Source organism: Hyposmocoma kahamanoa, unplaced genomic scaffold (assembly GCF_003589595.1).
Source record: "Hyposmocoma kahamanoa isolate Upper Pololo Valley unplaced genomic scaffold, ASM358959v1 87, whole genome shotgun sequence".
Lineage (NCBI taxonomy): Eukaryota > Metazoa > Arthropoda > Insecta > Lepidoptera > Cosmopterigidae > Hyposmocoma > Hyposmocoma kahamanoa.
The window spans coordinates 20011488-20026938 of record NW_020654422.1 but is presented as its reverse complement, the minus strand read 5'-3'; the positions used below and the strand labels follow the sequence as shown (position 1 = coordinate 20026938).

At 34.5% G+C, this 15451-nt stretch overlaps 1 protein-coding gene across 1 annotated transcript; it reads right to left on the bottom strand.

The window, feature by feature from the left end:
* Positions 1-587: 587 nt before the first annotated feature.
* LOC113235514 (proton-coupled amino acid transporter-like protein pathetic) lies at positions 588-14269 on the bottom strand. Its single transcript, XM_026471249.1, has 8 exons — positions 13971-14269; positions 8538-8688; positions 5837-5958; positions 4812-4896; positions 3636-3880; positions 3144-3356; positions 1029-1201; positions 588-838 (listed from the first exon to the last, which is right to left on the bottom strand). The coding sequence occupies exons 1-8, from the start codon at positions 14054-14056 to the stop codon at positions 588-590; spliced, it is 1326 nt and encodes a 441-aa protein (XP_026327034.1). The 5' UTR covers positions 14057-14269.
* Positions 14270-15451: the final 1182 nt, after the last annotated feature.

The window sequence follows — 15451 nt, the reverse complement described above, 5'->3', positions numbered from 1 at the left end:
GAAACTGTGTCTGTTGCCTTTTTATTTGTTTGTTTGTGTCTACTTTCTTTTTGAAACGGAGCGACCGATTGACATGATTTTTATTTTATTTATTCAATAAAACAGGACAGATATATGAAGTATACGGAGAGAAATATCGAACCGAGTTAGTTTGAGCAATCTCTTAATTAATATTAGTTGACGTTCACAAGTTGTAGTCGAGAGTCGAGAGCTCAGTCGGTGTCTAAGAGTCTCCCTAGATGAAATTACAAATCTCCCCTTAAGCCTCTACACAACGCCCCCATTTTTTCCCCCATTTCTTTTTCTGGGTCTCTTACCGCCCCCATTTTTTTCTGAGTCTCTTACCGCCCCCCTTTAGGCTTGCATTACCCACAAGAGGGCGTTATCGCCCACTTTGGGAAACGCTGATCTAGACGATTCGGTGGTTTAAACCAGAAATTAACCTCGAATTTTCTTCATACTTCGTAAACGTTGCTTAGTGTATACAAAGTTCGCGAAGGTTATACAAAGTAACACCTGAGTATATTAACAATAAAACAAAAGACATTTTTTAAATAATTTAAAGTTACAAATATGTATATTAATAGCTATTCAGTTTTTTCTCCTAATATACGTATAATATCAAATACAGTAACCATGGTTCCTGAGATGGCGCAGGTAAGACCGAAAAGGACAATTAATATATTTTTCCACAATATCCATTTGGATTTTCCTAGGTTATCCCATTTGCAAACCGTGTCTATAATTCCAGGAATTATTAAGCCGAGGATAGAGTAGAAAAGGGCTCCGACAATATTAATGATCTGCTCCAATAAAGGTAGAGCCATGGCTACACCACCTAAAAACAGAAATAATTACTCAACCTCAAACCCGAATTGTCTTTATTTCACAGTGCAAACCGTGATTGTCAAAACTCAGGCAATGCACGACTGTTCATATTGCCAGTTCACAGTCCAGCGACACTGGGTCCAGGTATTTATCAATGTAAATCAGTCTTGCAAATACCGGACGCCTGCTAAAATACTTACCGCAACCAATCACAATAGCTGCTCTGGTAGCGATTCCCGCAATATTCACGTACTGGTCTTTGACGTAAGGCTTTATTACGGTATTCGTTATAATATCTATGACCACGTAGAAATGAAGAGGATACGTCAGGAATATTGATAATGCTATAAAACTTTTTGCGCATATTGCGAGCCTGAAAATAATAATTACAATTTAAAAAAACAGAAGAAGAAAGAAAAGAAGTTTCTGGAATTATATCTATTTACCAAGTTTTGTTGAAATCGGCTTTCGGAAAGTAGGTGAAATCAGAAGATATTACAACATCCCTAATTTGTGAAAAATATCTTTTTTAAATTTGAATGGGACCACTAATTGAGGTACCTCTTTTCCAACAAAACAAGAATTTTTTTTACTGCCTCTGTGGCCGAACGGTTACCATGCCACGCAGAGGTCCCAGAGTCGATTCCCGGGCCGGGAGAAATATTTGTATGGCTTACATTTATTTCTCTAGTGAGTTTGGGTGTAATTTGTGGTTGTCTATGTACACACATAGACATGACATGTATACAACCCTGCGTCGCGGGTGCCATGGACACACGTCCATACAAGGCTTCCCTTTATTTTTATTATTATTGTTGTCGTTGTCGTTGTCGTTGTTGTTATTTATTATTATTATTATTATTATTTAAATCGCGCAACATACACACACAAAAATCAGTCGAATTGACCTCCTCCTTTACTTAAGGTGTACAAACCTTAATGGGTATAACGAGGTACCTACCTAATTAATTAGTTATATCATCATCAGTCTTACACATCGAGTATATAACCAGAAATAGGAAGGAAGATTTTATGTGGTCTGTGAGAAATAGAGACGAAATGTCATTTAATTTGTTTGAAAACTATTCTGCCAAATTCTAAATAGATAACCACCATGAGACTCAGACATATTAACTAAAAACAACTCACGTATTTAAGTCGATATGACTTTAACAAAATTGAAGCAAACGAGGGTACAAATGTGATTGAAACCGATGAAATGTGATTCCGTTTGTTTTGTAATTAGATGTTTCGCTGTACATTTCAGCTTTCTCATACGTGATTTCAGCACAAACGAGAGTTGATATAAGGCCCATTTTCCTAATGAGTTGCCAGAGACGGATGGCTCTTATTTCGTCTATTTCTGGTTATATACTCGATGGTCATACAGTACGGCTCCCCGCAAAGAAGAGGGTCTCTGCCTAAACATGTATGTGACTAGCACACGTAACATAGAAATTAAAAACAGGTTTGTGGAATATTTATGAGAAATACACTACTCCGAAATTCCATCAAATTCATTGATGAATAGAATATATTAGGATGCCTTTCCTTACTCCGATTAAGAACTCCTGCAGACTTAGCAATATTATGTGGACGACCCCAATTGCACCTAAAGTCGAATGGGATAAATCCCAATTTCGATAAATCGGTTTCGTAAAGGAATATCTCTATGCAAATATGCTTTTAGAATTCTATTTTTGTAATTAAAGCGACTCACCGAAAGATAAGCGGTAAAACTGTTTTGCTAGACCAAATGGTTTACGTATTTACTATTAAATTATGATCTTTCAAAAAATATATAAAATGATACGCCTAAGGATATTGTCTAAAAAATGTGCTAATGCGTCATCATTATGATAAGAAATTCTGGAAACAAGCTAATACAAGTCTAAAACGAATAAATTAAGAATAAAATACCTAACTTTGTATATAACTATTTTGGTTTTCAATTGAAGCCTTATAGCAATGGTCGGAAAAAGGGGTTCCACATAAAATATAGACACATGTATAGATATAGCTTTAAGGAGTGATATTGAATTATGAAAACCACCAAATATTAATTAATTACTATTTCGAATTCCGCATTTCCGGAAATGGTTATACTGCACCGTAGGTCAAAACTACTTAGAAAATCGAAGTTGGATTTTAAAGTAATTCTAATGGTAGGTAACGCGTAAAAAATGCGGTACATAACTGAACTTTTACCAAAACAGAGCGACCCTTAAAACCTCACATCTTAGAATCTAGGCTGACGTTGAAATACCTCGCATTAATTAAGATTTTTATTATTTTATTAGAACATAATTTATTACCAGTGATTCATTGGTAGATTGAGCGTAATGGTACCTCTGAGGACGTCGCCGTATCGCAAGTAACCAAAAACTCCGAGAACCGTATACAGCACCGTCACCAAGCCCATGGCTATGACTAACACACTCGGGCATCCGAGAAAATGTTGTGGTTTCTTCATATTATTTTCAACTGGCATCACCACCCCAATGCCTTCCATTGCGAAGATGACCGTACTGAAACATAAACGCAAACTTTGCGATATTCTGTGATAATAATGTGCCAGACAATTACACCAATTGCCTGGTGTCAAATTAGGGAATTCCCTGCACGACGAGTACCAGAGATTATTGACTGTAGGCATTCACCTTTCACTTTCTTGTCACGCTGTTCCCTAATCTGTTTCTAAGAATTCGTAGCTGTAAAATTTGTACCTATAGGATTTTGGATTTGATTTCGTCTTTGGTAACAATGTTCCTCGCCTTTAAATTAAATCTAATAATCAAATTACTTACGATAAAAACGCTGGAAATTCTTGCCACGTCCCGATGACTTTTTTATCTTTGATGTCCAATTTGGCTTCGAAGATGAAATAGAGGCATATCACAAATGTAGCAATGAGAAATATGTTAGCCAATAGTGAGAGAGGCGCTAGGAACTTGAGATGCTTAATTTGTACCAGTATACATAGAGGGACCAGTAATATCAAGCAATAGTATTCCGTCGATAAGACAAAACTTTGAACGTAGGTGTCGAGCAACTGGAATAATAAACAAAATGTGTTAGTACGAAACATTTTACATTACGGGTATGGGCTTCACCACAGTAAACAAATACAATGGAAGAGCTTAGTTTGCGTGACACGCGTGCCAACAGTATGCGGCGTTCCGCAAACTTGAGCCCAGTCCGCCATTTTTGCTTTGTACGTCATGGTCGTGTCAATTATCTTGTGCAATCGCAGAAAAATACCCTATTTTGCTAATCTGGGGTGATAGTCGCATAAATTATAGTTGCAATTGTAACATTGTCTATGGTCGTGTTTCGGATCATTGTGAAATCTTATTTTACTAAATTTCAATAATTTTTTTATTATCTGCTTATCGTAACAATTTTCTTTTCGTGACAAGAAACGAAAGTAAACCTTATACTTTTTTGGAGAACTAAATAAACATATCGAATTCATCGTCGTTCAGCTAGTAACTGCTAGATGGCAGCACACTGATTGAAAATTCAATATCAAAACGTCGTAACTTGCAATAATAGGTATTGATGGTATTGAACTTACAACGATAGCCGTAAAGTTTAAATTATATTAATAGTACAGATTTTTTTTAAACTTGAAACTATGACCAATCATTATCAAGATATGATAGTGTTTTAAATTATTAATGTGCCAGTTTAGGCGACAGTAGTTGTGATAGTAATCGAGGCAAACAAAATAAGGCACACAAAATCACGCAAAATTAAAACAATTACAATAATTTGGTTCCCTTATACTCTGTGTTTTTCAAGACTCCCCCATGTTGCAGGATTTGCCTGGACGAAATATTTCAGAAGCAGTTCTATTGCTGCTAAAATATATACAACGTGCGTATAGTATAACGTGTTGTTTTGATATTTTTTATGTTTAATAATTCCTGGCTTTACAAGCCATTTTTTGTATTGCTAATAATATAACAAATAAAACTGACCTGTTTGATAGACTCCGCGATTAACACAGTGAAGATGCAACAAACGCCAAGATACGTGCAGAGCAAAGCTAGAAATGCAAATGCCCTAAAAAAAACTAACTTGTTAATATCAATAGCAGGGTTGGTGAGCAGCTGAATATAGATTATAAAAGACTGTTATGACATTGGCTTATTGATATACCACCCATTCGTACGAATCGCTTTGGTTCCTCCTTCCTAAGAGCGATGCCACACGGGTGTTGCCGGTGCGTTACATGGTCGCAACGCTACGATTTCAATGCACCGAGTGCTACACGAGTAATGCGGGGTCTCAAAGTACCGTGTCGTCGCTTCCTTACCCTCCCTCCCCGCTTCGCCACCGGGCCCTTTTTCCGCGCCCGCGTGCCGTTTCATTAGTGGCTTGTAGTTCTAATTTAAATGTTGTCCGTTGTACAACGGAGCGTCACCGCTTAGGCGACGTACTATGTGGCATCGCTCCAATGCGTAACAGAATACGCTTCCCGAAAAGTAATGGGAAATAATATAAAGAAAAAATATGGTTCGGTATTACAATAAAAATTAATTTCAAAAATAATATAAATGGCGCCTCAAAATGTCAAGAAGGTTTCAAAGTATATGATAGGGAAATTTTGTAGGATTACCAAAATTGATAGTCCCCACTAAAATTAGGATATTGAAGAAAAAATTAAATCACAAAAAATGTTTATTAACCGTATTGGTCAATTTTATTACACGTAATTGTATTTTTACCGTTACAGAATCCACAAATTAAAAAAACTAGACTTTTTAGACCGAATGTCCTAGAATAATTAAAAATTTTATTGATAGCCAGTTTCAACATAGTTTTTTATGAAAAACTATTTGTTATATTTTTTTAGATGAAACAAAAATGATCTTCTTTCTGATTTTGAGTATGTTTTTAACATTGAATTTATAATTAAGTATGTGTTATATTCTTAAATCTTTTAACTTGTGAAAAAATAATCAAAAAATAAAAAGTTGAGACAAATATGTATTGTACAGACCTAGCAGCACTAGCATACGGCCTGACTCCTTTTGGACCATTGGCAAACGCCGCATGACAAGTTTCGGCGTAGGACATAGAAGGCTGTCGCTCTATTACGCAGCACGTATACGAAGAACTGACCTAAAACATTTATGTACATTTGTAAATAAACAATTACAAATAAGCCAAACAATGGTATCAATAACTACTTTGTTTTTGAATAGAGTATGTCCAGTACCCTGGGGTTATAAGTACGGTATCTCCGATAACATTTATTCAATTGTTACAGTATTTAACACATGAAACATTTGCCAATCAAAAATATTTTTTGTTCCAATAAAAATATCTTAAGAATTGTAGTCACTGCGCGCTGAGTAGGTACACCCAGAAAAAATTTTTAACATTTGTCTTAAATTCATTCATCCATTAATCACGTCTGATAAAAAATCCATCCATTAATTAGACATTCTTCAGTCAGCCGTGATGCAAATATTTTCAAACCATGATAATTGTAATTCGATTGAAACTCCAACATATTGCAATTATTATAATATTTGTTATTCTGGGCCCCAGTCTGCTAATTTTAAATCACCTCAGTTGTATGTCGATGGTGTTTGGTATTCTGGTGGTTGGTTAAGAGTAGTGGCTTGTCAGGGGCTAGCCAGCGAGCTACTTTTCAACTGCAATTGCAATTTTTTGGTATTCTGCTCTTCAATGGCGTATCGATGGCATGGCGTAGTGCACTAATATTATATAATTTTAATTTGAAGACTAAATTGTTGATTAAACGAGATAAAAATTAAGATATGCTTAGTAATTTGCAAGGTAGTTTTAGTAAGGCAACATCGATAGGCAATAGCGATTGAATGAATGAATGCCATCACTGCCATTCCACTGAATCTTCGTTGAGACCATCGAGTATATAACCAGAAATATAGTCAAAATGTCACTTAATTTGTTTGAAAACTATTCTGCCAAATCATTACGGCGACAACTGCGCTCCGTTTGGCCAGCCCGAATTCGAAACATTTGACGGGTGTTTTAGATGTTTTGCTGTTTATCCCAAACCGCCCCGAATGGAACAGCCCCCCATTATTAGAGATATTATCTTTATTACAATAAATACAGAATATTTTTGGAATACACGGAGACGTACACACAGGTCAGTTGTTGGCGCTGTACTATTTGAGCTTTCTAATTTGTGATTTCGGAACAAACGAGAGTTGACATTTAAAAGTGATATAAGGCCCATTTGCCCGATGAGTTGCCAGGGATGGAAAGCCCTTATTTCGTCTCTATTTCTGGTTATATATCGATGGTTTACAATCAGCAGACATGGAAGCCCGTAAAGAGTGAAAAGTTTGTTTGATAAAAAAAAATATACGCGATTTATATCCCAAAAGACTAAAGTAGCAATGAACATATTAAGTACTTATTTAGAATCATAATGCATGGATTAGTCGTAGGAAGAGCGAGTTGAAAACACTGAGCAAACAATGTGATTAAAATTAACAAGATGTTGTTTAAGATATGTATATTATATGAGGCAGTAGATAATAATATGAGCATTACTGCGTTCCAGTTTTGAAGTGTAAGGGTGTTGGTGAAATTACAAGCACATGGGACTTGTCAACTTATGTTTCAGGGCGACCGGCGCAGTGGCAGTGCCTCTCGGATCTTTGCGATTTAAAACTCTGAGTGGCACTGCAACTGTGGCGTGTCGCTTACCACCAGGCGCACGACTTGTTCGTTCCGTTACTTGATACCATATCATATATATTTTCACGCCCTTTTCCCATCGATGTAGGCAAAAGCTTTCCACTTGCTACTGTTCTGACACACATCTCTCGCGTTATTACCATGAATCAGTCCTTTCATATTATGCTCCTTAAGGTACTCTTAACTTAGCCTTTAAGACATCCTCAATTTGGTCATAGTAAATTCGCCTTGGTTGCCTTTTACCAATTTGCACGCTAACTCTCGTCATAAACTATTCTTAAATTTCAATGTTTAAATTAAAACGACTGTTTATTACTATTTATTACTGTGTATTAAAACTGTTAGGAAACGAAAATATGTTTTTCGCGGATCTATACCTATAACGATTGTATTTTAAATCACATAAAAAAAACTCAAAGTTAATCAATTATAAATAGTGTCACCTATTCATCACCAACATTTCTGTTCACAATATAATGCCATCTAGTTCACCTACCGCCACTAGATGGCGTTGTATTATGAATAGTAAATATATTAATTGCGTGTATTTGTTTTTTCAAACAAACCAACGTTTCAGGCCCTTAAAAAACAAATTGTACACGATTTAGGCCTGAAAAAATGATTCTTTCTAATATGTAACATTCGTGAAAACCTAATTTGCATTATAAACGGTAACATTTTTTTATCGTTTTATTAAATATATTATATTTTATTCTTGATTTATTTATGTGGTTAGTAAAACAAAGTATTAAAGCTATTTTTTTACGACTGCTCTACTTATATTATACCTATATACACCATATATATATAAGTATACAAACCACCTCTATAACCTTCTAATTTATTGAAACTTTTGTAAAGATATAAGCATATATTAATACATATGCTATAAAAAATGCTTATAAAAGTTTAAATAAACTAGAAGGTTATGGAGATGATTTGTAATGCCCCTAATTAATTTAATCTTTGTTACTTATCTTTAGATATAATAAAACACTTACAAATATGTGAACGCAGTGCGTGCAAATTATAGATATGATAATAGTGCCTACAATGCCGAGGCCCCATCCTGAATGGGAAAATGCCAGAGGTATAGCTAGTATGCCTGACCCTAGAGAAGACTTCACAAGGTTTGCTAGCGACCTTATGTCTCTGAAACAAAAGAAATACATTGTGATGATGTGATATTATGATATGGCGAGATGTTCTTGTTCATCATGAAATACAATAGTAGATGTCCTCGTAATAGCTTGTAGCGATAACATAACATGATTAATATTTGTTTTTCTTAACAAAATCATTTAATTAAGTTTTTATTGAATGTCAGGATGTTTGACCACCATGATATTCAATTATTTTTTGTGAAATTACTCCACTAATTTGTTATAATTATTAATACAAAGATCGAACACTTAGAAAAAATTCCTTCGATCCCATTGACTTACAAATAAATGGACGACGGGTCTAATACAAAAACCACGAAAAAAATGTCCCAAGTCAACCTATTCGAAATTTAAATTGTTATGTCATCGCAGTATCGCGCTGTCCGTAGAACAAATGAAGACTAAAGCGGAGTGTCGCGCTCTGTATACGATTTTAGCGCCTTACAAGTGCGGACACTTTTTAGCGCGGACCCGACGTCCATATAATTGTAAGTCAATGTTCGATCCGATTAGATTCGAACCGACGCCTCGTAGCAAACCGTGCCAGACGTTATGCCAACTAAGCCACGGAACGAACCAGCGGACCTCAAGAATTTCTCTATGTGCTTGATGTCGGATCTTTGTTTTTGGTTTTTAACTACTTTTTCACCATAGCGCTGTCTGTGGCAATTCTATAAAAGTATTTCCTCACAACTAAAAATCATTTAATCTAGCCCTATTATAATATTATACATCAACAACATCGTAACCTTGGTATAATGGTAGCAATTCACGTAGCTATTGTATTTGCGCATGTGATGTTTTTGGCAAACATTCACCATATGTGTAGATAGCATGTGTGACAAAGCATTTGCATTGTTTGCGTATTCGACAAATACAGTAAACACCAAACTCGCATTAAAGGAGTCAAATAGTTAAATACGCAAGTAAATCACTATGGTCATTTTTATTATTTTAACCATTGACTTACAATTTTAAGGACGTCGGGTCCGCGCTAAAAAGTGTCCGAACTTGTAAGGCGTTAAAATCGTATAGAGAGCGTCAAACTCCGCTTTAGTCTTCATTTCTTCGACTGACAGCGTGATACTGCGATGACATTACAATTTAAATACAACGTTTTAGCTTTTTCATATTCCTTTACATGCCACTACGTTTAAATAGGTGGACTTGGGACATTTTTTCGTGGTTTTTGTATTAGACCCGTCGTCCGTTTATTTGTAAGTCAATGATTTTAAGTCCTTATTTGGTTCCATGTGTAGACGGTCATAATAGTCAGTGTTTGCATGTTGGTCTGTACGTCAAATGCCAAAAGTGGTTTTATCACACGAAAGTCATAAGTACTTTCATTTCTGTTGTTTAAACTTTGAACAACGGAAGCACCTGATTATTTTATTCGGCGATGTGAGCGCGTAAGGCCCATGGGGTCTACTCCTGTTCTCTGTTCAAAACAATTACTGTCAAATAAGTAATACTCGACTAAAAAATGCGAATGCGAATGATGTTTCATACCTTACATTGTGTTATGATTTGATCGAGTATTACTTATTTCGGTACCTCCAATGACCACTACGCTAACTTAATTTTTGGCCATTTTCTGTTTTTAAAACAGTAAACAGCCTTATTTTTTTACTAGGGTATTTTTCCAAAACCGCAATTTTCTGTGTCCATGCACTAAACTCCACTTATTTATCAAAACAAAAATCTACAAAAATAAAAATCCGAAATACCTAAAACCTGACAACGGTGGCGTGTCCCGAATGCAGAATTCAACATAAAGTGTCATTTTACTCAAAATTTAAACCTGTATTAAACTTTAGTTCACGCATAATAAATTAGATAACAGTACTTATAATCTAAATTTCACAATAAACTGGTCAATAGTTTTTTCACAATACCAAGATTGCTATGTCTCCTGAATTCGGTGGTAGCTGAATTCGGTGGATCTAATACGTCATCAATTGTTAAGAACCTAGTTGCCCAATTAACTGAATCTTATGTAAGTTTGAGTCCTGTTTCCTTCCCACTCAATGTTTTTTTCTGAAATTAAGAAAAAAAATTCGACCACCGAAATCAGATAACTTAGCTCTTCTCGGAGAAATACCCACTAATATTATGCTCCCCTAATTTTGTGATAAAATAAAGAAACAAGAAAACAAAATACGAAAAATAAACAAAAAAACGAGTTTTATGAAAATAGAAACAAAATAACTACGGACATGACCAAAAATAAAGATAGATAAAGAAGAGTCGTAGTGTTCAATGGAGGTATCGATTTGACAGTACCTAATTGTTTCGGACGGAGGACGAGAAACGAAACGAGAAACTGTCAGTCGTGTAGTTACTCCGTAGCAAAATATTGCTTTTTTTAATCCCATGTCAAAGCGATCATGTTTTGTTCGTTATAATTAAGCGAATTTTAAGTGAGGGGCAACTCGGTTGCGTCCGAGTTTTGATAAAGTTAAAGTAATTAGCACAGGTGCAAGCAACAAACGTAGACTGTCGTCTGGTTGATAAAGAATAAGTTGCATTATTGCCATAAGATAAGAAATACTTGTGGCCTCTTGGTATTGTACTACTTAAGTTTGATGTAAACGAATTCTTTGTGCATGCCTTTTTGTTCCGAAAATCATTATTTCAGTTTTTCGCTGTTTTTCGGTTGCATTGTTATCTTTGAATGTTTTCAAGGTTAGGCGATTAGTGTTAGGAATATTACACCATTAATGATTACCTCTAGCACAGGTGTTAAGCTTTTAACGAAATTCAACTCCTTTAACATTGGTAATGTGTAAATACTTTTTTTTATTAACGTACACACTCATAGCCCCGCACTAGCGAATCCCTGTATCGCGGGTGCCATGGACATACACAAATACGTAGGGCGCACTATAAGTATCCGGAATGAATAAGAAAAAAATATTATAAACAGTCAGAATTGAATTTATTGTTTCTCAAAATATTCTCGTTAGAGTTAATGCACTTTTTCATACGAATGAACCAATTTTGAAAACATTTAAACATTTATGCCACTGCTCTGTGACAATCTCTGAAATATATTTTTCATACTCTTTGACAGCCTCTTCAGGTGATGAAAATTGTCTGGCCGTGTGAGAACTGGCATTATCATGGTGCAAGACGTCACGGCGTTTACGTTTATTTTTACGGAGTTTGTCAATAACTTCCGGCAAAGAAATGGTCGTATACCAATCACTATTCACGGTACGACGATTCTCCAAAGCAACAGTAGCCACGTATTCAGTTTTATTTAAAAAAAAAGAAGCAATCATCCGCGCCACTTTGTTTGATTTCGGCTCATCTAAATTTGTTAACAAAAATAGTTTTGGGATCGTAACTATAAATCCATGTTTCGTCACCTGTTACTATGTCCCATATCAAATTTGACGCCTTTTTATTGAATCTGATAAGCATGGCATTGCACCAAGTGACGTGATCCGTTTTTTGAGCCTCAGTCAAATTGTGTGGGATCCACCGAGATGTTTCACACACAAGTGTTTGTGTAGTATTGATTGTAAATGACTCATGCCTATGCCTAAAGATAATAACCTCATGGTATGTCAGGTGCCTGTCTGTTTTGATCATAAGGCGCACAGTGTCGATGTTTTTGTTGTTCACAGCAGTGGACGGGCGACCATCACGAAATTCGTCACTGAGATTCACACGACTGCGTTTGAATTCTGCAAACCAGCTATAAATAGTCGTCTTGCATGGTGCTTCATCGCCTAAAGCAGTTTGAAGCTGTTAAATTACACTTAAAGTCGTAGAAAATCATACTAGGAAAATTTTCACGACTTAAATCCATGGTGATGTAGACAACCAATTTCTAAAATGATGCCATAATGTAAAAACAAGTGACAGTCAGATGAAACAAACTGTATTCTACAGCCAAAGAGTTTCATTTTCAAATGTTTGTTTCTATTACATTACTTGCTAAACATTGTTTATGTAAGTGGCCAGTTCCGGAAACTTATAGTGCGCCCCATGTACAACTACATATTAAACCAAAATTCACGAGAAAGTAAATGTAGGCCATATGAATATTTCTCCCGGCCTGGGAAATGAACCCGGGACCTCTGCGTGGCAGATCAGCATGGTAACCGTTCGGCCACGGAGGCATAATAGTTCAACAGAGTTAAAGGTTTAGGGCACTGTTGGAGCTGCTACGTTTCTGCAGTGCATTCACTACGTTTGATTTAGCGCGAGTGGACTTTAATGTTATGTTATGGAATCTCAATAGAATTACAATTGTCGCGTCCAGCCTCAATGGATGACCAGCGTCCAGCTTTAATGGACGACCAGCTTCCAGCCTCAATGGACGACCAGCGCACGGACAGGCCACAAAGACAGACTTACTAGACTGACAGGACTTCAAAATTTTGGACAAAAGACGACGATCGACTTTCTTTTCTTTTGACAAAGGACGACGAAGGCTGTTCTGACTAATAAATTAGTAATGATGGAGAATGTAACAGATATAATTCCGTATGGAAGTAATAAAATATTATTACTCATTATTATAAATAAGTGACGTAGAACCTAAAGTTCTTCAAATAAAAAATGGTTAGAATACAACCTTATAAAGTCTTATACATAAGATCAAATGAATATTTTTTTAATAACACAAAAATAATAGATAGACAGAGATATATATTTTTTTGTAATCATACACGGTGAATACAGTTTATATATTTAAGATTACTCCTAAATTCCAGCGTGCTGTGTCAGCAAATATTGATATACATATGGCATACAATTATTAATAGCAAAGTATACAATGTTCGCATTTATTCTATATTGTAGTCTTAGAGTGAATACCTCGTATGTGATTTCCATGTAATTTTTCAGGACAAAAATAAAGATGTGATGCAAAATGTAGTAAACGCAATAATGTTTATAGTTAGCATTTTAATTAGTTAAATTATACCTCTTTCAAATACTATATTACTTTAATAATATATTTGAGCAAGTCTTTCTTCAACAGAAGTCAGTAAGAATGAACTATGTGAAAACGCGTATGCGAGTTTTCTCCCATTGTATTACAATATATAATTAAAATTTTTGAATTGAATAATAGTTTAAAAAAAAAAACAAAAATATAATTAAGTAAAAAAGAGGAACACATGTCAAAATAATTAATAAATATATAGAGGTTCAAAATGTAAGTATCCAATATACATTATAAAAACATTTGGGCACAGGCAATTCAAATAGTACTTTCTTAAATCTAGATGTACTGTGTGAATAATATATACTTACGAATTTGGTTTCTTTACGTTTCTGTGCTCATACGGACAATAAAGGTCCCCCCTTTCCTCCTTTCTGGTAGTATTCTCCACACTCATATTAACCAAAATATGTAACCAATCAACACTATGTCTCACTGTGATACGAACCGAGTGAACAGTTTCTTTATTATCTCGTTTTAGTTCAAAGGTGCAGTCCACTTGAAATAATACCACCTTTGAAGTTCACTTTTTATTGCGACAAAATAATCTTTGTTATCATCATAATTTGTTTAAGTTTAGATAAAAAGAAGTTAAACAGCCTTGATGAGAGGGCTGTGAGGAAAAACCACAGCGACAAATTCTCTCTCCACGTGTACTCATTGACAGCTGTAAATAGAATGAAATGTGTGATTTGAGTAAGTATCTTTATACAGTGGCCATTACAGTGTTATCTATCAAGGATCATGTACATCGTATTTATTAACGATTACATTTAAGTATGAAATAAATACGTTAAAAAAATGGACTCTTTGTGCTGACTTTTAAGACATAAATACTTCGTTTAAATAAGTAGGTAGTCGTTGCGTTTTTTTATGTATTTTGATTTGTATACAGGCTGCACCTAATTGCAACAGAATATGTTCTGTAGCTTGATTAAATTTTGTATTCCAACAACTCAATTTTAAGGATATTTCATAGACACGATAAACTTAGAACTAAGGTTGTGGATTATCAGTTTTCATTTTATAATAAAGTTTTATAATGGCACGGGGTGAAAACTCATTATTTTCGTCCGAAAAAGCCTAAGTATTTAAGAGCATTATAGGCATATTTCCTGTTGATTATATAAAAAATTATAACCCAAGGAAAAATAATGAATTCCTTATATTAAAAACTATTATTTATATATCTGCTATATTATTTCAATAAATATCAAACTAGGTAATAATAAAATTACGTATAAAATTTTCGGCGTATAATGCTTGCGATGTTGTGGATGAAAAAATAAAAAAAAAATGTTGATAATAATGGACTGAACGGATTTTAAAATTTGACATTTTATGTAAATATATTTTTTTACTTTTAGTTATCAATTTTAAGTCTTCTCATGATACATTTTAATAGTACTAAATATGCTCAATATAGAAAAAAAAAGAAATTTAAATACACCATTTCCTTTGTGTAAGTATGTTGTCGAATAGTAAATTAAAATACTATTTAAATATTGCAAAACATTAAAATATTTATTTATATTTCTTTAAATGTTACTAATGAGAATCTACTAAGCTTTAAACTTAAGTTTTTAACACTTTAAATTCTATCCACTATTTAGAGACACCCAGTATAAATATACAATACATATTTATAAGAGCTATCTAGATAGATAAGCTATCCGTGAAGAGATTTACAAAATGAAAACAACGTAAGGTACAAACGTTTATTTCATGTCTTACTTTAAAAAATATTACGAATGAACATTATTTATTCAGCAAAATTATACTAAATCTAAAT